Genomic DNA, 24,116 nt, shown 5'->3' with positions numbered 1-24,116 from the left:
GCATCCTTACATCAGGCTCCCACCTAACGCCTGCAAAAGAACGGCAATCTCGATGGTGTGGAATGCACGTTGCGGCAGCACTCTGGAAGCTGTAACACATACCACGTAGTAAACGCCTTAGCGCTCTCCGCCAAGTCACATTCAGGACTAAATAACTCCGCGAGCGAGCTATACTGCCGCGAACTGGCGCTGTTCCAGGCCGATGACGTGACGGCATTCCAACGGATCTTCACAAGCAGTTTTAAAATTTGGTACTTCGATTTAAAAATAGTTTTCTTCACATCTCTGCTGGCAGCCTGGAAACCCTACAGTATAGGCTAGTGTTTCTGTGCTGCAGGCACAACATAGACAACATTCTCCCGGTCACTTCTCCCCGGCGAGCGCGCATCACGAGATGAAAACGCGAGGCTTTTGCACATCGCAATGCCTGACGTTTTCGTCACGGCATGCGCGTGCCGTGGAGAAATTTCCGGGATTTCTCCCTCGACACCGCTCTTGTGTTTTATTTAGAACCGGGAGATAATCGCCGAAACAAACGCCGGGACACAAAATGCAAACTGTGTGCGATCGCTCACTAAATATTAGTTAATAATGAAATTTGCAGCTGCAATACTTCGTGGCAGGGTACAATAAAACATTATAAGAGCGTGCCTTGATTTTATGATTTTGTAGGTTTTATCTCTAGCTGTTTCTTTATACATATATATAATACCTGCCAATTTTTTCTTATATATAATACCTGTCAGTAATCTTGCGTGGAACTCCCTTCTCGCCAACGTCTGCAAGAATCCACTGTCTTATTTGCTATACATATATGATATTATATGCCGTAATCAGTTCGAAAAAGTATTGTACCTGCTTTGGGTTACAGTATATTTCGATATGGCATAAATGTGTGCGGTCATTGTGCTCCACGTTGGAAAAGTACAATCCATTCAATTTTGCGTTCTCTGTTAAAAAATGTTTCCTGTGATTTATGTGTGGGAAAGTACATGGCGATGAAAAAGTCGAAAAGCGCGGACAAAACAGGACGAAAAAACACACACGTACGACACAAACAGGGGCCAACTTCCTGGTTCCTGTCCGTAATGCACGTGTGTCTTTTTTCGTCCTGTTTTGTTCGCACCTTTTAAACTTTTAATCGATATTTACCAACTAGCCCCAACCAAAATTTTATTGAAAGTTCATATGTCTGTTAAAGACATTACTTATCCCCAATTTTAATTCACTGTTGTTCGAAACAGTTGTACATAAGCCCTTTTTAAGACCCCTCACGTCCCTGCACGTGATCTAAGAGCTAAAGATATCTTGGACGCCTCTGTTCTCCACGGGAAATGAAAAAAGAATTTGCAAATACTATCAACATTCTTCAGAAAACTTAGCCCAGTGTTCTGAACGCCAATTCCAAATACAAACTAAAACGGGGTTTAAGAAGCATTACATTATAATTGGAAAGCGTTATTCTACATATAGTTTTTTTTTTTTTTACTGGGGATATTTATCCAGAGGAACCTTGTTTAAAAGTGTGTGTTTCGTTTCGCTGACTGCCAGGCGCTGTCAGAAAAGTTCAATGAGGCTTTGGCGGGCCTGATTGTTATTTGTTCATTTTGACATGCCATCAATTATTATTATTACAGCGAAGCTGTATATGACTCACAGTTCGGATTTCTGGACATTATTCGTGTCGTCGTCCTCACAAAAAAAAAAAAAAGAACTTGAACGATTGAGACGAAAATGTCATATCACACATACGACATACCAGCACAACATCCGTTTTCAATAAAAAAATGAAAGTCGTTTACAACTCCCTGTAACGCCGCATTGGAGCGCAGCCCTTGAGGAGGGGGAGGGGAAGGGTACTGAGGGGAGGGTATATTCCTCCTCCCTCCTCCTCCCTCCTCCTCCCTCGTGATCCTACCTGCTACTCCTGAACGAAAGGGCTCCGGTTCGAAGCCGGCCGAGGGACAAGGGATAAAAGCCTTTTAAAATAATTTTTCGCTTCAAATAATTAGTGAATAACCAAACGCGCGGTCATTTGGTATTTACTTTTTAGCTGCTTACAAACTTGAACTGCCGCTTGCGTCACAAGCGACTTCCGGTCGCTCCGTCTTTGCAAGACTGTCGAGCTTGCTTGTCACAGTACTTAGAAAACATAAATACTACACGGACAACAAAGTTGGAGATTGAACGAGGGCCTTCGACTGTACAGTATTACATCTTGGAGGAGGCAAGTTGCTTTACAAGTACTCTAAACATTTTAACAGATCTCGCACTCCTTCGTTTTTTTTTCGTTTTTTTTTTTTTTGACGTTCGCCTGGGGAAATGGTGGTTAAACGTTCCATCTACATTTCAAGCAGCGGTTTTAAGGTGTCCTTTGTTCATTCTTTTTCTGGGACGTCAAAGACTGGCGCACCACCCGGTGTCATTTGCAATGAAAACGCTCTCTAATGCAGTGGGCGATCGTTGTAGGGGATAGCACAGCTTCGCTCTCCAACCACCTTCACAGCCAGGATTGGAGCCCCTCATTTTTATCATTGTTAGTATTATTATTATTATTAATATTATAGCTGTTGTTGTCATTTCTATTAAAAAATGAAACAGGCTTACAATATCCTGTAATTCCGAATCAGAGCGCAGCTCTTGAGGAGGAAGGGAGGGTACGGAGAAGAGGGTATGCCCCTCCTTTTCCCTTCTCCCTCGTGACCCTCGGTACGTCATGTGTGACTGCATTATGGGAAACGTCTCATAATGCAACGCGCGGTTACGCCGACGGCGACGCCGCTCAAGCCCGCAAACGGGCGCCCAAGATCTGCGCTCTAAAACTTGCCCGTGCAAAGTTGAGCATTGCTGAATGGCTCTGGTATGTCTCAATTTCATCTACATGGCGTGCATTCGTTTGTCCTACGGCTTTGTGTTCTGTGTCTGCTGTTACTGCCTCGATAAGATGAGCTGACGGGCTCGTTGGTTGTTCATTATGAATAATATAGCGCAAAACAGCAAGAAAGGAAGGACTAGGTAAACAGGAAGGGCGTTAACGCCCTTCCTGTCTATTCCTTCCTTGTTGTTTTGCGCTATTTTATTCGTAATGTTATTGCCTCGTTTTTTCTTTTGTTTTTTATTCTACTTTTTACTTTTGTACTTCGTAGTGCTATGCTTAAAAATTGATATTTTCTTTTGTTCTCACGAAACACATCATGTTTCAATTTCTGAGCCTATATAGTGTGTAGCGCGTTATCCACGACGATTGCATCAACTTTCATGTCAAACTTGATTGGAAGCCGAGCTCAGACGCAGCACTCGCTTCCAATCTGTGTCCAGCGTTGGCCTTCGATGGTGACGCAAAAATGTCAGCACTACGGCCTTGTCTTCTTGGCGGCGTTCTCACGAGTCGCCGAAGCGTTGTCGAAGCTAAAAAGAAATAAAATGTCTGCGCCGAGAAACTGGGGGAAAGGAGGGGGAGCGAACGTGCGGGTACGTCGAAGCTCTGGTTCAAATAATTAGTGGCTACACCTAAACTTGGATATATAGATAGATATACAGGGTGATTCAAGGAGAGGCCAGGTTCTTTAAATCGACCGCAAAATTCGGTTTTTAACCCATCGCGCTACGACTTTGTGCAGCGTTGCCCACAGAATCCAGATGGAGCATTTTTTTTTTTTTTTGTAAGATTTGCAAAGAGCGAACTTACCTGAGGAAAAAGTAAAGAAAGAAAAAGGCTTAGCTTTTATGGAAACGCAGCGACGCCACCGGTCTTCAAACAACACGGCGCCGTTTCGTACGGGAGAGAAGAGATGGCGCAACGAACGCCGCCAACGAACGAGCATACGGCGCCGAGAGCCGGCGTGTTTAGCAGACGATATTTTCGACTCAAAAGCGGTGCGCGTTCCGCAAGCGGCGCCAGTCGCAGAAACAAAAACAGGCGCGATAACAACAAGGAACTGCAGTTCCTTGTCTGCTAAAGACGCCGGCTCTCGGCGTCGTATGCTCGTTCGTTGGCGGCAGTTGGCGTTGCGACCGTTTGCGCTATCTCTTGTCTCCCGTGCGAAACGGCGCCGTGTTGTTTGAAGACCGGAGGCTCCGCTGCATTTCCATAGGAGCTAAGCCTTTTTCTTTCTTTAATTTTTCCTCAGGTAAGTTCGCTCTTTGCAAATTTTACAAAAAAGAAAGCACCATCTGTGGGCAACGCTGCACAAAGTCGTAGCGCGATAGGTTAAGAAACCGAATTTTGCGGTCGATTTGAAGAACCTGGCCTTTCCTTGGGGGGGGGGGGGGGGGGGGGGGGGAGCAGGAAATCACCCTGTATATTTGTACATTTAAGTACAGGCAGCATAGAAGGCGTTTCCGCCCGTACACATATACGATACGATACGAACTTTATGTGCCTATGTGGCTGCCTTTGTCACCACTGTACTCGTGGAACGCGTTCGAATGTAAGAGCCGGACGCCGGACACCTGCGTTCCGCCTTGTAACGCGTTCGACGAGTGCAGTGCAGCTAGCTTTAGGTTTACCCACTAATGGCTCCAACCAGAGCTCGGCGTTCTGGCGCGCGCTCGACTCTCCTCCTTTCTCTCTCACTTTCTTGGCGCATACCGTCTTTAATTCGCGGAAAGTTTGTTCTGTCCGTAGCTCCATCGGTAGAGCGATAGAGAGTAGAGAAAACGGTTGCTGTCATTCATGGCCATCTGGTTTGAATCTGGCTCGCGGCGGCGGCTGGGAGCAATCACGCGATTAATGACGTCACCGGGAGTTTTAGTATATGGTGCCTGGAACGCGTCTCCGACTGGTGTGTTTACCGCGTCCCAAAACGTCGTCTCTCGATTTCTGCCTGGCGACGTCATACGAGCGCTATATGCTGTCGACGGTCGCGATCATAGCGGTGTCCCAGCAGGGCTGGTGGATGTGCCAGGCACCTGCTCTGCTCCAACTCGCTCTCTTGTGCGACAGTCCACGGAAGCTTCGTCAGTCAGAAGTTGAGACGCCGCGACGACAGCGACAGTCGCGTTCGCTCCTTCTTTTTGCCAGCATTTCTACGACCAACCGCCAGGATCGCGACACCCGACAGCGTGACACTCCGGCTTCTGTGACGTCATTTGTTGCCACTTTGGGACCCTTTCTGATGCATGGGCGGGATAGGACGCTAAACTCAACAGTCGAAGACGCGCTGCAGGAACAACAGTTTTAGCAAAGGACGTTCATGCACTTTACCTGTGAGGTTTCCAGCTGTAAATTTGTTTACATATTGAATAGATGACGATAAGACCCGAAACCTCGGTATTTGGTGCCAATTCCGCTAGCGCTATATGTTCGGACGGACACCGAGCGTTCGGCGATGCGTGGTTTCTTTTTGCGATGCGAAAAACACGCTTCCCTTCTCATTCAACTGACTGAGTATTAAAATAAAGGACCGTGTGCCGGCTCTGCCCGCATTGGAGAGTTTAAGTAGATCGTTCCGAAAATGATATGATGTTCGCACCAAGGCGTCGGCAGAGTATCGCGTATTGTCATCAGAGTTATTGGAACGGCCTAGTAAATTTCCCCAATGTCGTGCTCGTCAACCGCAATTTCGGGTGTTTTTTTTTTTTTTTTTTTTTTTAACTTTACGGAAAGAAGCCGGGAAAGTTACACTTATGAGGTTTCTGCAGGTGAGTTATACGGCCAGGGGACATAGTATAGGGGGATAATCGTAACGATCAGAAGGCCAATTAATTAAAATTCGTTAATTAACTTTTAATTAATAAAATAGACATGTGGTTTCAATTAAAAACTTGCCGAGTGTCCGAAAACCACTAAATCAACATTTTTTATGAAGATATAAGACAAGGGCAGGATTTTACGGCGTTCTGAGAAAATGTCCAGTTTCGACGCGTTTCTAGATTTCGGTTTCTTATCGAAGCGAATTTTTGCGGCCGCCATCGTGCTCCCTGGTGGTTGCGGCGCGAGGCCGCCTCTCGGTGCCCTCGTAGGATCGGGGGAAGTAGGCCGTACGTGCGTTGCGCTTCTCAGCCATTGGGGAGTAGAACCGCGGGGTCATATGTGCGCTACGATAAGAAAACGAAACCTAGAAACGCGTCCAAATGAAGCGTTTCTCTACAGAACGCCGTAAAATGCTTCCCCTGCATTATATATTTCTAGAAAGATTTGATTTAGTGGTTTTTGACACTCGGCAAGCTTCTTATTGAAACCATATTGTATTTTTATTAAATAAAAAAGTTAATTAAGCAATTTTAATTACCTAGCCGACTGACCGTTACGCTCAGCCGCCTATACTATGTTCCCCTGGCGGTATAACTCACCTGCACAAACCGCATAAGTGTAACTATCTCGGACCTCTTTAAACAAATATGTTAATTTTAAAAAGATCACACTGTATATGTTCCGCCAGGTGATATTTGACGAGAATCGTTGACAGCGGGTGTCGGGTGCGGGCACACGGAAAGGATGTGCCGAGTCTGCTGCAACATGTTTTCGCCAAACGTTGCAACGCGCTTTGCAAACGGCGATCAAACAGTCCAGGGACTTACGGACCTGCGTCGCAAGTTGTGAACAGAGCGCGCGCTACAAAAACTGCTTTACACACTTGCGTTTGCTTAGGACCGATTTCTTGTGATCTCTAACGACGAGAGAACAGTGGGCTTTATATTGGCGCTGGTTGCACACTGGCGCCGTTTCAAATCTGGGCAACCGGGACCGAACCGGAAAACGAAACCGAACCGTTATTTTTAGCCAAACCGGAACTGAACCGAAATCTTCGCCGCCATCTTGGAACTGAACGAAAAAATATAACGGTAACCGGTTCAAAATGGTTCACGGTAATTATTGTTTGTTAGTATCACAAAATATATATTTGAAAATAAAAAATTGACAGCTGTATTTGCAATGTATGAGAAATTGTGGATTTTCGTGGTGCAATTGTATTGACACTATAAGTAGGGGTGTCGCGAACCGGTCGCGGTTTGAGTTCGACCAGGTTCGACTTTTTCGAACTTATAGTGAAAAGTTCGGCGAACCTTGTATTGAGGTTCGACTCGTGTGCGCATGCGCGACAGGCAGGCCAGTTGGCCTCGGATTGGATGGTGATAGCTAAGGGATAAATCAAGGGCAGCGCTGATTGGTTCTTTCGGTTAATTCAGTACACAAAATTAAGTTATTAACTTATTCAGTGATAAGAACTTATTTTTTTTAATTGCAACTGTTCATAATACAAAATAACCCATTGCATATAAAAAAAATTCTCCAAACCTAGACATGCTTGTATCGAGGTCTGGCCACAGTGTCCACAAAGTCGAACCGGTCGAATCTGGTGAAAAGTTCGAAGGTTCGTCGAACCGGTTCGACTCAGTCGAACCCCGAAAGTTCGACCTAAAAATCCGGTTCGACAAAAGTTCGCGACACCCCTAACTATAAGTAATCATATGTCACGTGACGTCATGATGTTAAGACATGCTCTCAAGTAATGTCACGTTACTATTGCTCACGTGACTTACTGCGTCAAGTCGATTTAGATTGAGAACGCGTCACTAGATTTATTAGCGTTGGTAACACCGTGACGTAACATGACATCACGACTTTTCACCGCGAGTCGTATACACCGTGACGAGTGCTCGGGTTCGTGACAATCGTCATCGCCACACATTCGGGTAATGGCTTGCGTTTAATCAAAGAGGAGAATAGCTGAACTCTAACAATGTCTGAAGCTTAGCCCATGCTCTATGCTTTGCCAACCTCAGCGCAGGACTATGATGAACGCTGACGGCATGTAATTAGCGTCAGATCACCTGGCCGCTCGTTTGTAATTGCGAATTGAGGGGGGAAAGGGGGGGGGGGGGGCAGGAGGGGGAGGAAAGGAAAGCTGTTTCTTTTATCTCGTCTACGTCTGCCATTGCGCGGGGAGTAAAACTAATGGGTGTTTTTGCAAGCTATCTACATCTGGGATTAGTTCGTAACGGTATTTACTAAAAGTTAAAAAAAAAAAAAATTGCCGCACGACCTAGCTTACATGTACACATCATTAGGCACCCAAACGTGTTTTCGTTATTACTAAACTAGCGTCAGATAGTTGTCCCCAAGAATATAGAAGCACTGAAAGGACTAAATGTGACTTAATTAATTCGACGATAAAATAACTACAAGTGTGTATGGATGGGACACCCGAAAAGAAAGATCTAAGTGGCCTCAAAGAAACAGCCGAACGTGGCAGCCACTCAAAACCTGACAGGAGTGTCGTTCTCAAGTACTTCCCAAAGCTTCGACCACCTCCGTATTTTGTTTAAACGTCGCAGTTTTGGGGGGTAAAATAAAAGCATTGGAGGATTACTGATAATAAGTGACACAAATATACTTGTCCCGTTGACACCCCCAAAAGGAACATTGACACCCCCCAAAAATGTTTTTCTTCATATTTTGCCAGGCGATTCATTATGGTGTCGGAAGACTACTCGATTAATATTTTGCTACAGAGTCAAGCATATTCTTAAAGGGATACTACAACGAAATTTCGGCGCTCATTTGTTGGTCTATATGTGTTCAAAAACGCACCATCAAATCGAACATACCAATATCTTGTTAAAAAAAGTCACGAAAAGGAATTTTAAAACGAATTAAACGATTAGCAAAGAGCACCTGGTGGATGTCGCTAACGCCTCGCTTGTAATGCCCGTCTGGCAACCTTGGCAGCTAGTGACGGAGGTTGTCTCTCCTCCGGCCACGACGAGAGACAGACGAGAGAAGAGGATCAGGAGGAACTCCCCTCTTCCCGGGAATGCCTTTTGTGTGTCACAAAAGTCGCTATTGTCCCCCTACAAGATTATAGAAGATTAACCCGTCACTCAAAATTTGTACAAAAGCAGCCGCTTCGGTGGCTGGAACGACTAGGCCATCCTCTCGACGTCAGCCTCGCCGTAGCTTTGCTCGTCTTGAGACGACCTACGTCACGATTGCGTTGGATGTCACGTGGTCTCCGCTGGGCCTTCTCCGAGCGCTTGCCGGAGTGGGCCGTTTATAACGAAAAATACAGCCACCAGGCTCAAAATACAAACGTGCGATTGTCATTTACGGATATTGTGGATCATATTCAACCTATTTTTGAACACGGCGGGAATATTTCAAATTTCGTTGAAGTATCCCTTTAATAAAGCCAAAAAAAGAAACGCAACTGCTCGAAACGGAAACCGAAACCTCTGCACGGAGGTCAGAAAAATATGGAGAACGAGAGAGAGCCGGAGGTCACGGGCACTTCGGAAAGCGGACGCTACCGGATTCATATGCTCCTTGCATTTTGTGGAAAGTGACTACATTAACACCCCCAAAGAGAAAACAAAAGTCCCTCGAGAATAAAATAACTACAAAAGCAAATTTTCTGGGGGTAGGAAAAAAAAAAGAAAAAAAAAGGTTGGGGGGGGGGGGGGGGGGGTAGTTTTATCATTGATAGCGAGGCTGCAGTTGTGCAGTTTTCTACGCGACCTTCGCGACCTTCGGGAGGCCAGCGTGAGCCCGCGACACGCGTCCCAGTGAAGACACGGGTGCCGGACGGACGCCGACGGAGCCCGCTCTGGCCTCTGAGAGGTGACGTAAAAAGCCCAGAGCTGCGGCCTTACCATCTCAGAAGCGTTATGGACCTGTTGCTCTCTCCCACATTTTACACTGACCTCGAAACAAAGTCTGCCTTATCATCGCCTGCCACCGGAAATAAACTTGGGAAGGAAAATACGAATCGGAATGTTATCTGTGGAATTCAAGTGTGCTCGAGGAATTGCTTCGACGCTGCAAGGATCAGTGCACTTTTGCATTCCTACGTAATGGACCTGTACAATCGGTTAAGATCATAAAAAAAGAAAAAAAGAAACGCTGTATTACTTTTATTTTAGAGCTGGACGACACGTTGTGTGATAAGAAAAAAAAAAACTTAATATTTTTTTACTTTAAGTTTGTGAAACTTTAAAGGATCAATACAACGAAAAGAGGAACACTATTTTTGAACATACCTCCTTCCTTTGATATGCATATCGTAGAAGTTTTTGTAATCTTTTTATTTAATGAATTCCTTTCTTTTTTTTTTTTTTTTCTTTTGTAAATTCTCCGCAGACTATGAGAACAGATGTGAAAAAGAAAATAAATTATTTTGCCCATGGTACAGTAACGAGACATTAAGAACCAAGCAATCTTTTCTTCGCTCGCAGAATGAAACAAACAACTCGGTTATCAACTCCGAAGTCTACGTGTTTTACAACGGGTGTGCTGCGCACTCGGAGAAACGACAACGGAAAACCTACTAAACTCGAACGGACACACGGAATTTTCCCCTCCGTTAACCCGCCGGCAGCGCAGACTGAGCAAACCAAACCGTCGTCTCCCGACCAACTTGGTTCCGTAGTAAACATGTGGGTTTCCGAGTGACGCATGCCGCTGACGCACGCGGCACAGCGTCAGTGGGCAGTACAGCGCGTAGCGTCAGCGCGCGTCACCGCAGAAAGCCGAAAGCGCTTCGCCGTCGGAGACGGCATAGGTCGCGGTCCTCGTCTGGCAACCCGCGCCGAGCTCCGCCGCCGCCAGCCGCCGCCTCGTCGTCGACAGTTGTACATGTTTTTCATTCATGCAGTCTGAGTGAATCGCCGGCTTCCAAACTTTGCGCCGTGGTGTCTGTGTGTGTTGTTCGTGCGTGCGTGCGTGCGTGCGTGAAGTTTTCGAGTTTTGCCCGAAGAATGACTCGAGCCAGGTGGTCCCAACTCCGCTGAACACGGCACGGATAATGTCTACGGCCCCCGACGAGGTATTTGACGCCGATCTCTCGGCAAACTTTTCCGCCCTAGCGAGCCGGCGTTCGGTGGGGGAGAGCCCCTCCGACGTTAGGCCTAGCGTGGAATGTCACTGACCTTTTGTCTGGCGAGTTTTTGCGCGTGTTTCGGGGCTGGAGACCGCCGGCACCACGGCCGCAACGGCCTTCCTCGGGTTCGGTGTGGAATGTCGCCTTCGGAATCGGAGATCGCCGGTCGAATCGCACTCTGATTTCCTGAGCGCTACTCGGGAAATCGACAGATTGTATCGAAAACTGGGATCATTTGGGTTTTCTATTTTTTTTCTTCCCACCGGCGGTGTTGGCGAAGAATGCACCGCCACCCCACCTCCGCTCCCGGCATCGGCGGTACCGCCTTTCTTTCTTTGTGCTTGCCGCTCGAAAACTGAGCGGCGATTCTGTCCCGGCCGTTAAGTTTTAGGGTTCCTGTATGATTCATAAAGTTGGATTTACTCGCTCGCTGCGCGAGATGGTTCCAACGCCAACGTCGTAGGCGACATTCCGGTCCTGCCGGTGATTGATGCGATCCGTCACGGTGCGACCAAATTTGCTTGTCTGGAATTGGCATGACCCCGCACAAGGAGACAGACACCAAAGACGCGCTTTCTTCCTAATCTCGGCCGCTGTCTTCTCCCGAGGGGAGCAACTGTTTGTGATGGTGCTCGGCGGCTTATCGCACTGCAATCGGCCAAATCTAGCACAGGGCAGCGATATTTTTCACTGACACCACCGCGATGGGAACGGTCAACAACTCGGTCGACTTTGGAGGCACTTTCTTTTCTCCTTTCCCTATGCGATACTTTCCGCAACGTCGGCCGACTTGGGGTAGCCGAAGCTAGACTTGACTCAAACATGCAGAGTCATCTACGGGGGCTGATGACACCTACTTGCTCGGCATCCCCCCTGCTTTTTTCACATAGATGCTGGTTTGGTTCACGAACAAGTGCGTGCATGTACACTTTGTGACACCCAGTCTTCTCTTTCGTATTCCAGTGTTCATTCGATTTTTTTCTTTTTTCCACACGCTGTCACTACGCGAAGCAAAATATGCTTTCACTCTAAAAAACAAAACAAAAAGTAATAAAAAAAGAATGTGCGCAGCGCGAAGAATGTCACGTCGCGAGCATTTTTAACCCCACCATCATTATTTACTAGCTGTTGTGATTTCCAGACCAGTCGGCGGTCGTTCGGATATGTTGATACCAATGAAAAAACAGTGAGTGCGCAGGCGAGCTGGTGGTCATGATGTAGAAAACCCGAAACTGTGGTAAAAGTTGGGAAACTTGGTCCAAGAAAAAAGACGAGGGAAAAGAACGTCTCAAACTCAGCTGCTGCGTTTATGTCCGCGAAGCCTCATATATCCACAACCTAACCACCGACGTCACAAGTCAACCTTTGTTATACAATGTTGACTTTGTGATCTTTGTTATACAATGTTGGCTTTGTGACCTTTGTTATACAATGTTGACTTTGTGCTCTTGTTATACAATGTTGACTTTGTGACCTTTGTTATACAATGTTGATACGCACCTTTGTTATACAACGTTGATATGAAACCCTACCACAAATGTGGAGCTGTTTCTTTTTCCTTGGTTTGGTTACAGTATGGGCACCCGACAACTGAAACTTATCTGCCCCAAATGCTTGATCTGACATTGGCAAAAGAAAAAAAAAAATGTAATTAGCTTGAATGAATCAACTCCAATAATTCAGAATGCTATATAAAAAAACAAAAAAAAAAACAGATGGAAATGGGGTTTTTAGTCATCCTAGAAAGGTTGAGGAATTTGCAAAAAAAAAACATTTCGAGGGTCGAGAAAATTTGTTAATAAACGTTGCTCAACAACACACTTTTATGGACACGTGTAGTGCAGCTTTGCTGCAATGAAGCACCAATGGAAGCAACAAGCACGAATCTTGTCACTCTGTCAGGTCTAGGGTGACCACCTTCCTGCTAGTGGAATGCGGGGCAGACGGGGGGGGGGGGGGGGGGGGGGGGGGGGATTTATTAAGACGCACACAAAGAACCAAGGCTCTGTTAACACGTTTACTATCCCGTACTGTTTATACACCTGCTAATTGTATTGCAGCAATTAAGCTCAATTAATTTTCACTACCAGTGATGGATTATTTTGAATGCCAAAGATGGCATTACATGTGCCGAAGTTGAAAACATAAAAATCTACTGTATCAGAACTCAATGCATCAAATGGAAACAAGAAACAGTAAATATTTTTCTGGTTATTGTTTCCTGTCCACGCTTCTATCAACATGGTCCTACACAATTTTTTTAACATTATGTTCTTTTTTGACCGTTGCATATGTGTGGCTGCCTCCACTAAAAAAAAAAAAAAAGAAATCCACAGCAAACTTTTCTCATTGGCATGGTGCTACAGAAATTTTTAAGATTATGTTCTTTTTCAACCGTTGCATGTGTAGTTGCCTTCACTAAGAAAAATAAATAGAAATCCACAGCAAACTTTTCGCATTGGCTTGGTACTACACACATGTTGAACATTGAGTTATTTTTCAACAGTTGCATGTGTGGCTGCCTTCCCTAAAAAAAAAAAGAAAGAAATTTACAACACACCTTTCGCATTGGCATGGCAATATGAAAATAATTACAATATTTTATATTTCAACTTTTGGCGAGAACTTTTTCTCACAATATTTTCCCACCAAAGAGAGAGGCCCAACGGCGCATGCACGTCGGTCCTCTAGCAAGAACGACGGTCGCTTCCCGCAATGCTTGGATAGATCATAGAACATGGCGTAATATTTCGATTTCGATTCAATTACTGGCGACCTCCGCACTTCCCCGTGCCCCATTTTTCGGCAGCACCGTGAGTTGCGGAGTGAATTTTACGACAGTGTGAAAGGCGGGACATTTTCTAGGTTTGGGACTTTCTCGCGGGACGCGGAACACGAACCCTCAATGCGGGACAGTCCTGCGAGTCACGGGACGGGTGGTCACCCTAGTCAGGTCACATCCCACAATCTGAAACAGTCGTCGTCTTTGGTTGCGTTAGCCTTTTTATTTTCTTTGTCGCGAATTGACCTGCGATGATTTGAATAAAGCTGTAAGGAAACAATTGGAAAGTTCTCAATTTATAATTATGTAAGGCATTTTCATTGATATAAGCGTTAAAAAGACTGTCAGGGGTTTGGGAGAAAGAGGGTACAGTGCTTTACTCACTGCAGATATAAATGGTGCATTGCTGAGCGCTCGGTCTCCTCCCAAGTGTATTGCTACTGGTCGAGGCCAGATAATAATAATAATTTTATTGCTAACAAACAAAACAAATGTGAAGTCAGGCCTGCCAAAGCCAAATGTGGCTCGACAGGCAGTGTTTACTAATATAATTAATAATAACAATAATGTTTATTTTGCATAGTGTGTGTGACGAAAAGGCACCGTGAAAAAAGACTGCAAAATCCTCAGCTTCTCCCCCTTACAAGCCGGCAACAGTGTCATCTACGCAGAAAAATAAGCAAAATTAAACCCTCAATCTATCACAAATTGTGCAAAAAAAAAAAAATGGTGGAACAATATTAGGAACACTGCAACAGGTTGGTAGCATCTAATCTTAGCAATGTTTAGCTCAACATAATCTGATTACAGTCAAACAAGTTTTGAAAATTGCCAATGAGGAAATGGGTCCTGTTTCTGGTAGCAGATGCCACTCATCTCCTTGTATTCGTGGGTCAGCCCAAAGAAATTTCTGAGAATCGCTTCTAACTTTTGCATGGTGTAGTGGCTAGTTATGAAACTTTTGGCGTCCGGTCCAAACTAAGCATTCCCCAATGCATAGTTTACTTTTGCTGTGAGAAAAACATTACTCTCTTTTCGTACAGGCATCTTATACTTTCGGGAATAACAGATGCAACGCATTCCTGGCCAGTCCCTTGTTTGTCAATCCAACGCAGGGATGGGCAAAATACATGCAAATGTGTATCGAAATACAAATACAAAATACTTTGTCAAAAATGTATTTAATTACAAATTAATTACATTTCCAAAGAAGCATTTAAGTACAGGATACAAATACAACCAAATGTATTTGATCTCCAAATACTTTTCCAAACACATTCCTCAAAATTTGCGTCAGCGACTTCAGGGCACCTGCAACGGGTTTCTGGGTATCTCATTTTAATTTTGCATCGCACACTCGGGAGTTGGTGTGCGAGGCTCTAGTAACGTAATAGAAATATAATTTAAAAAAAATGTAATCAGCTTGGACATAATAGGTGAAAAAAGTACAGAGCTTCAAGCAGCTTTTTTTGTCTTTTACACTTTGGTATAGACCAACAAAGAACCGAAACGACCAGACGCACAGCACTAGCTAGAGAATTTTTTATTGTTGCAACTCGCACCAGTTACAAATATCTGGACGACCCGCGCATTTAGAATGTTCCTGGCAAATTCGGTGCAGAACGTAGTTTTCTTCCTGCTCTGGACAGTGACAACAAATTTGAGAAATGTATTTTCGCCCACAAATTTGTATTTTATTACAACTGTATTTGAAATACCAACGTTTTAGTATTTAAATACCCAATTTGTAATTAAATACAAATGCAAAATACACGAAGTACTTGAAATACATATTTCAAATACTTGTATTTGAAATACTGCCCATCCCGGATCCAACGTAAATGACGAAGGTGTAACTTTTAGAAAAGATCATTTATAAAACTAGTATAAATGCAGTGGGAATACAATAACGGCTCAGAGTCAAATGGCAACTCTAACCACGACGCGTTGCGTTGCGTTTCCGCACCCGGCGATCAGGCTTCAGTGGAGTTGACGGTAGCTGCATCATTCCTTACCAGCTAAGAGTGCTGTCCACACAGAAGATGACTCCCCCTGACTTTTAGCGAACTTGATTTTACGCCCCCTAGGAATAGGTTAGTGGCAATATGAGCCCAAGGGGAGCCTTGCATGCACTCCTGTGGTGAGTGCAGTCTTTTCCGCTAAGAGAACTAGAGAATAAATATTTTTCATTGGGCCAAGTCCGGCACTCTGTTCTGTTTGTTTTGTGTGGATGGGCCTTAAGCGGCAGTCCACGCAGAGCACGACTCCCTCCCACTTTTGTTGGGCACGATTCTAGCTCCATGGGCGCTAAGTTCATCTGGGGGAAAAGGGCTCTCGTGGAACACAAAATCATACACAACAAAAGCCAGAGGGAGTCGTGTTTTGTTTGCACAGCCAGTCGCATTGTGTGATCATACCATTGCCCGGAGAAGGCAGAATGATTCATGCCTTTCTCGAATAGCCAGGGCCATGATTTGTAACGGTGCCATCTGAGTGAACTCCATGAAAAATATTTTTGAAATCAGTCAAAAATTAGATTTTAATCTGAAACATTTATAGACTATGTTTTCAGTTGAAGTGAAGCCTCATAAAGCTTCACCGCGAATTTCCCCGCTAAATTTAGCGAGGAAAATGATTTCACGTGGCCTATATGCAAGTTTAGTTTCCCCGCTAAATTTAGCAGAAGTGACGTCACGTGACCAGTACGAAAATTCATTTTCCCCGCTAGATTTAGTGGGAAAATTGACGTCGCATGACTTCAGTACCAATTCAGTTTCCCCGCTAAATATAGCGGAAAAATTTACGTGATATGACATGATGTCACATGTCCGGCACACAAATTCCCTTTCCCCGCTAGATTTAGAGGAAATATTGATGTCACGGGACCTTCCCAATAAATTAAGTTTACCCGCTACATTTAGCGGGAAAATTGACATGTGAAAAGTGAAGTTAGCACCATTAACTCCACTAAACACTTGGTTTAGCACTAGTGGTTTAGCACCACTAGCGCTAAACCAAGAACATTTTTTTTTAGCAACACAATTGCAGGGCAATTTGCAACACTTTTTTAGTTCAGTTTGAAAGAATGAAAACGTGAAGGATCAAGACAGACAATCACTCTTTGTGGCCATCTGTACTTGCTTTTTGTGTTTTTATATTTTCAAGCTAAAGTATTCCATTCACAACATACTTGCATCATTTTAGGTGTTTTTTTATGCATATTTAAAACAGTCTTGCAATGTACCATGGTTTCTAGACTATAATCTGTGGCTATACATGTTTAAAAGTTGATATTCTAAGCTTTGTGAACTATTTGGAGGTGTGGACTTTACAAGGATTTACCTTTCAAGGTCTCTCGTTGTCGGAGTTGTTCTCCCTCACTACAGTTGTGGGGATCACGCCGTCATGAGTCGGCAAGAAACTTTGAGACTTTCGACATGTTGATATTCTCCTCAAGGTTCCTGCGTGGAATGTGCAAGGTAGCCGTGCCCAAGCGGACAATGTGGATCTGCCTCAATATTGATGACACAGACAGCCACTGCTTATAAAATTATTGCTGCAGGTAAATAAGGGACTCGAGTCTTCCCAGGATCCCCGTTTGCAGTGCCCCCCATATGAAGAATGGCGTTCATCACACTCATTTTTGTTTCATTGAAGCAATTTTAATTTTAAACACCGTAAGAGCCATGCAAGAAGCATTTACATTCATACTGTTTTATTAGTCTTCATGGCGTTCTATTTGTTGGCGTACTAACTACTTATAATTAGGGTTCCTGTTTTTGGAAAAATCCGAAAAACATTCGCCTCAAATATTTGTCTGTATACATTATCTGCAAAGCTCTAAATTTCAAGCCTACCATATAAAAAAAATCTAAAGAAAGAAAAAATGGTAAGTTTGACTGGAGCACGGATACAGTGAGTTTCTTTCACTTTTCTTTGAAATCTCGGACTTTTAGCCAAATGGGTTTGCTGTTTATCTCGTCAAGGTTTACTCAAGACACTATTCTGGTTTCCAGTTTGTACCATAATGTGTTTGTTTCTTAGTGGAGGAGGAGGGGTCATGTTTTTGTAGCAAGTAAACTGTGCTGTTGAGCTTTGAGAGGGGACGACGACAAAGATAGAATAATAAACATGGTGTTTAGACAAGAAGCAACCAGGTACGCTCTGTGTCATTAACTATGACTAACACATTGTGTCAGAAGTACAAGGACCCAAGGTCGACCAGGAACGGATGGCAGCCGCCAACTCATTCCAGTGCCAACCGCCCGCGGAATCGGATTTCTCAAGTCTTGATGAATGGCCTCATTGGAAGTGCCAGTTTGAACACTTTCAGATCATCAGTGGCCTTGCCACAAAACCTAAGCCAGAGCAGGTCAACGCTCTAATCTACTTTATGGGCAACAAAGCGGACGGCCTCCTCCTCTCACTGAACCTATCGGCATACAAGGTGGCGAAGTATGAAGTGCTCTCAGCCTTCGAGAGCCACTTCGTCGTCTGTGGAAACATAATTTGAGAGAGAGAGCGAAGTTCCACGAAAAAAGTCAGCAAGAAGGCAAAGGCATGGAAGAATTTATAACAGAACTTCACAGCCTCGTCAAGACTTGCGACTTTGGGGTTCTGCATGAGAAGATGATTCAAGACCGAATTTTCGTCGGGGTTCTCAACCATCGACTGTCGGAGAAAATGTAATTAGATCTTGGACTGACACTCGAGAAGACTACTAACCTGTTTCGACAGTCCAAAGCTGTCAAAAAACAGCAAGTGGCTCTCCACGATTCCCGGAAAAAAAAGCATTGGCAGGGTTTTCAAAAAAAAAGGCAAGTCAATGGAAAGGGTAGGCAAGAAATGAAGAGGAGACTCCATCTCGGTCTCGTTTGTCAACTTATGAAAAAACCTGCCCGAAGTGTGGCTACGAGCAACATCATAAAAAAAAGTGTCCAGTACAAAAAACAACCTGCAACAAATGCAGAAAAGTTGGGCACTTCTCACGAGTTTGCAGAAGCTCTGGCACCCTGAGGAAAGTAATATTGGAGACATCATTTCTTGGCATTGTGATGTCTACCAGATGGACAGTGATGGAAAGCCACTGTCAACACCCAAGACGTTCCTGTAACATTCATTCAACGCCGGTGCTGATGTCACTGTCATTCCTGACTGGGTGTACCAAAACTTTTTTCAAGGATGTGTCGCTACAGAGCTCCAAGAAAGTCCTGATAGGTCCAGGTAAGAAGGTCTTGACTGTTCTTGGTGTCATGAATAAGACCCTTCACTACAAAGAGAAGATGCTGAGGATCGACATTTACATTGTAGAAGAGCTAGAGCATCCCCTTCTGTCGAGGGATGCAAGCGAACAACTAGACATCGTTCAGCGTCTTGATCAAGTTGAAGCTTCGGGGAGCAACACCGTGGACCCAAAAAGAGAATACCCAAAGTTATCTTCTGGGTGGGGCCACATCAAGATCCCCTACAGGATCAAACTGAGACCTGCCGCTGAATTCTTGGCATTGATGACAGTTCGGAAAGTGACCATTCCGCTTCTCGGCAGGACCAAAACGTAACTCGAAGAAATGGTCAAAATGGGAATCATTGGGCCCGTCAAAGAGCCAACTGAATGGTGGTTTGGAATGCTGATCATGACGAAACCCAACGGAGAAGACTGAACATTCGTAGACCTGACTGAACTGAACAAATTCGTTGAAAGAGTTCACCCACTGCCTGTAGAAGAACACGTTTTAGGAGAGCTTTTTAGAGCATGCTATTTTTCAAAAATAGACGCCAAGTGTAGCTTTTGGTAGTTCGAGCTTGCCGAAGAGTCACAAACAGTAACGACTTTCATCACACCCTTCGGAAGGCTCAAGTTCAAGAGACTGCCTTTTGGAATATCATCTGCTCCAAAACTTTTCCAAAAGAAGATGTTGCAGTTCCTTTGCGGTCTTGAAAATGTTGAATGCAACATGGACAATGTGCTTATCTGTGCCAGCTCTCAACAAGAGCGTGATGACAGACTGCAACCTGTCCTGTAAAGTCTTCAGGCACAAGGAATGACCCTCAATCTGGACAAGTGTGAGTTCAGCGTCCAAAATATAAAATTTTATTTTTCTAAGGATTGTGAACTAGTGTTGTCTAGAACAGTGAAGCTGAGAGATATGTGCTTCCGTATTAGTGAAGATCATTCCAGAGCCACGCAAACTGTGCAAAAGACACTACTTGGCTTTGCAAAGGCCGGGAACCAGAAATTCAGGTTAAGACACAATAAACTCCTTATGAACGGTGAATGGTACATCTGTGATAAGCATTCCAACTCTGTAGTTGAAAGATAGCAGGAACCTTGGGCAATGTCAGGCAACAAAGAACGTCGTCTTGTAAAAGGGTTTTCATTCCTGGTTGCAAACGTGAGAAGCATATTTCATAAACAAGACCTTTTGTCTTCATGGGCGTTTTCTTGCTCAGGTGGTATCTTAATACTCACGGAAACTCCGTTGATGCTAGATATCAGCAAAAATGAACTTACATTATCTTGCAATTACTCGGTTTTCCGGAAAGACGGGATAGCGAAAAAAGGTGGTGGTGTTCTTATTGCAGTTAAGAATGCGTTACACATGTTGAGCCACGACTACTCGCATGACATGGAAGCTATTTCGGTTCGAATACAGGCTGCTTGCAGCTCCATACTTATTGTGGCATGTTACAGCCCCCCGACAGTTTTCACGACTTCTTAAATGCGCTATCGCTGACCTAGCCTACGGACACAGTTTTTCTTGCCGGTGACTTTAATTATACTGATATTCAGTGGCCAGCGTTGCCTTCCCTGATGTCTCCTGAGTACATTCAGTCTCTTTCTCCGAGCAGCAGAAAATTTATCCGTGTGATAGAATCATTTGCACTAAGCCAAGCTGTTGAGAAACCTACATGGAACACAACGTTAGGCATCTCTTTTACTTCAAAGCCAGAAAGTATAATATCTGTTAGTTACTTAGAGCCATTAAGTGATCATGTACAGTCATGCCTCGTTAATATGGATACCCTGCTATATGGACACCACTTTTGGAGACAAGCTGTGAAAACACATGCATTTTTGTCTCGTTTTTGTGGATAACTCACATTATAAACGATTTTTTACAGGAACAGAGGGGTCCATATTAATGAGACATCACTGTGCCTGTCTTTGTAGAAGTATCAATTGCTACAAAGAGATGTTTGCCTTCAACAAAAACTGTTCAACAATTATTCCCGAGCCAACCAGGAAAGTATACTACAGGAATCGTCAGCGTTTTCAACCAACTATCTTGAAGTCTTTTCTGATAGATCAGTGCATGAAGACTGGTACTTGCTTAAGAATATTTTATTAAACCTATTAGACCACCATGTTCCAAAGGCAACCATTAGAACCTCATAAAGTCTGCTTCGAACGGAGCAATTTCGCCCAGCAACTTGACGTTGCAACACCAGCAACACGGGCCGCCCGCGTTCACACGCAGCAACCGAATTGCTACGACTTGCCATCAGCATCACGAAATTGTAATTTCCTTGCACTCTTCAGACACATAATTACGCGCTATAAATGTGTTTCTATTCATTTATGTGACGTTTAGTATACTAATGCATCTTTCTGAAACGGTTTATTTAAAAAACGATCAATTTCAAAACAGAACCAAATCTTTAGTTGTCATCATCACCGGCACGGGGTATCACATGAAAACATTGCGTCCCTGATTGGCTGCAGCCGCTTGAAACGTCTTCGAATTGCTCCGAGTTGCTCGCTTGTTTCGAGCCAGACCCGATCTCAGCAATTCGTGTCGAGCTAGGGAACAACCGGCCAGCAACACCAAAATTGCTGAGGAAGTTGGTCCGTCTGAAGCCGGCTTAAGAACAACCATGGTTCAACATATTTTTACACAAGATCTTAAACAAAAAGAAAGTACTTTTTAAACGAGCCAAACAATGTAACATGAGTAGTGTCTGGGATTGCTATTATGAGTGTATAGCAGTCTGAACTAAGAAAGGCATGTTTCCTGTTTTATAATGGTCACTTATAAAACCTTTTAAAAACAAACCCTAAAAAATTCTGGTCGTTCATTACACCCAAGCGACAAAGAACGCTGCCTTCCTTGGATGTGCCGCAGAGCAGTTAAGTAATCATTTTAGTAGTACCTTCTTTGGTTCAGTGTTCACTTCTGAATTGTTCCCGTTGCCTAAAACTTTATTGATTACAATGTATCGCTATGAAGCAAATAGCAGTTTTATCTGATTGTGTAGCTGCTGTCATATCAAAACTTCAGCTAAGCTCAGCACTAGGGCCTGATAAGATAACTTAGAAACTACTGAAGCTTTGTAAAGAATAACAGACTGAAGTTGAGCTAGTTGGTATTATTTTTGTAAAGAAATAGTTTGTTTTCTATTGTCAAAATTCTTTCAGCAATCTTTAGACACTGGCGTCATACCAACTGATTGGAGAACTGCCAATCTTATTTCGGTATTTAAAAATGGGTCAAAAGAAAGTGTTTACAACTACCGCCCAGTATTACTCACAAGTGTACTGTGCAAAATTTTGAAACATATTCTTTTTTCCTAATATTATTACCCATTTATGTGGGAACAGTGTATTGTTTGTAAACCAGCACGGTTTCTGGCGTACATTGTTGTGCAAACCACAATTGTTTGAATTCATGCATGAAATTCCACATTCGCTTGACGAAATTCATGCCATATATAGATTTTTCAAAGGCTTTTGATAAGGTTCCACACAACAGGCTTCTTAAACTTCGGTCAACTGGGGTCGAGTCGGGTATATTAGGATGGATAGAAACATTCCTCACGACAAAGAATGCAGCCTGTTGCCTAATCGTCGACCGAAGTAAGATCCAATGTACCGCAAGGGACCGTGCCGCATCCTTTCCTGTTCTTTATTTATGTAAACGACCAACCTGCTTACTCTATCTACTTCAAAATAAGGCTATACGCTGATGACTGCATCATCTAGGCAAATGGAGGCTAATGTAATGAAAACAAAATGAATGGTATTTAGAGCAAAACAGAAAAAGCTAAATTCTAGTTACAAGCTGTATGGCAACGAAGTTGAAAAAGTAACAAATTACAAATACCTCGGAGTGTTGCTGACACCTAATTTGACTTGGGAGACTCGCATAACAAGCATCGTCACAAAAGCTAACCAATCATTAGCTTACATTAAACATCATTTAAAGTTTGCAGTTTATTGTTTATTGTGTATACCACCATTGTCAACCCTCAGCTTGAGTATGCGTCGTCTCTGTGGAACCCTCATCAATTATTCTTAATAGATTTGCTTGAACCTGTGCATAGCAGAGCTGCGCGCTTTGTGCTCCGAGATTTCAAACGAGAGAACAGTTTCACAGCAATGAAAGCAAAGCTAAACTTTTCCCTTTTACAGCACCGAAGATACCGCGCTGGCTTCATAATGTTACTCAGGTTGTACTATCATTTCCTAGAATCGACGAAAAATCAATATTTGAAAACTTATCATCATATATCCCCACAAACAGATAACAGTTGTAAACTTGCCCTAGTGACCCCGTAAACAAACCTTTCTAAATGCTCACCATTACAACTGTCTATTGTACTTAGAACAAGCCGCCTGACGTCATCGTTGCAAATTCTAACACAGATAATTTCAGACAGGCGCTGAGGGTGCACGACCTACCTGGATGCTCAAGTGTGTGACGTGATTTGCCTTGCAGAAGTGCTTTTTTTGTACCTCCCCCCCCCCCCTTATGTAAAGCCCAGAAATGGGCGATTTATGGGTAATAAGACTGAGAATGAAATGAAAGAGTTAAGTACTTGGATCACGTCATCGGCCGTGTAGGATTACGTCCAGACTGCGCCAAAGTTAAGGCCATTGTTGACTTGAAGCCTCCTTCATCTGTTCACGAGCTAAGAAGTTTTCTAGGCATGGTGATTTATTTGACAAACTTTATACCAAACATGTCACACATCGGCTACCCGCTTAATTCTCTATTGAGCTCAGAGAACCACTAGGTTTGGGCAACGGAACTGCAGAGAAGCTTAGATCTACTGAGGCGCGCGCTGACCACGAGTCTCGTGCCGACGCTCTTTGACCGAGAAAGACACACAGTGATCTCAGCTGATGCTTCATCATACGGCTTGGGAGCTGCGCTTTGCAACGACAGATGGATCCTACAAACCGTCACGTACGCATTAGGGGGCGCTTACAGGGACTGAAATTGGGTATGCGTAGGTTGAGAAGGCAGGCCTAGCAGTGGTAGTTTGGGCGTGCGAAAGGTTTCAGGATTTTGTCACTGTTCTTCACATTGAGATTGAAACCGACCGCAAGCCGCTTGTGCCAATCTTCATATCGAAAAATCTAGCTGACATCACGATCAGACTTCAAAGAATGAAGGCGAGAATGATGAGATTCTCCCACGTAGTGAAACACATTCCAGGAAAGGCGCTGATTGCAGAAGTCACGTGGTCCCGCTAGCCTCTAAAGGAAACTGGAGACCCTGACCTGGAGTGAC

At 44.1% G+C, this 24,116-nt stretch overlaps 1 protein-coding gene across 2 annotated transcripts in view; it reads left to right on the top strand.

Annotated features, from left to right (window-relative positions):
* Positions 1 to 24,116, top strand: part of LOC8037789 (3-phosphoinositide-dependent protein kinase 1) — a 62,182-nt gene that overhangs the window by 8,000 nt on the left and 30,066 nt on the right. Inside the window, exon 1 of one of the 2 annotated variants that reach the window (XM_029993254.4) lies at positions 10,064 to 10,766. The exons of the other annotated variant lie outside the window; for it this stretch is intronic. Within the exon in view, the coding sequence (XP_029849114.2) occupies positions 10,746 to 10,766 (21 nt within the window). The 5' untranslated portion in view covers positions 10,064 to 10,745. Of the gene's footprint in view, positions 1 to 10,063; positions 10,767 to 24,116 lie in introns of those variants that run through there. 2 annotated transcript variants of the gene reach the window in all.

The sequence above is a fragment of the Ixodes scapularis genome, unplaced genomic scaffold (assembly GCF_016920785.2).
Source record: "Ixodes scapularis isolate PalLabHiFi unplaced genomic scaffold, ASM1692078v2 PGA_scaffold6__148_contigs__length_123643588, whole genome shotgun sequence".
Taxonomy (NCBI): domain Eukaryota; kingdom Metazoa; phylum Arthropoda; class Arachnida; order Ixodida; family Ixodidae; genus Ixodes; species Ixodes scapularis.
This window is presented reverse-complemented; position numbering and strand designations above follow the sequence as displayed.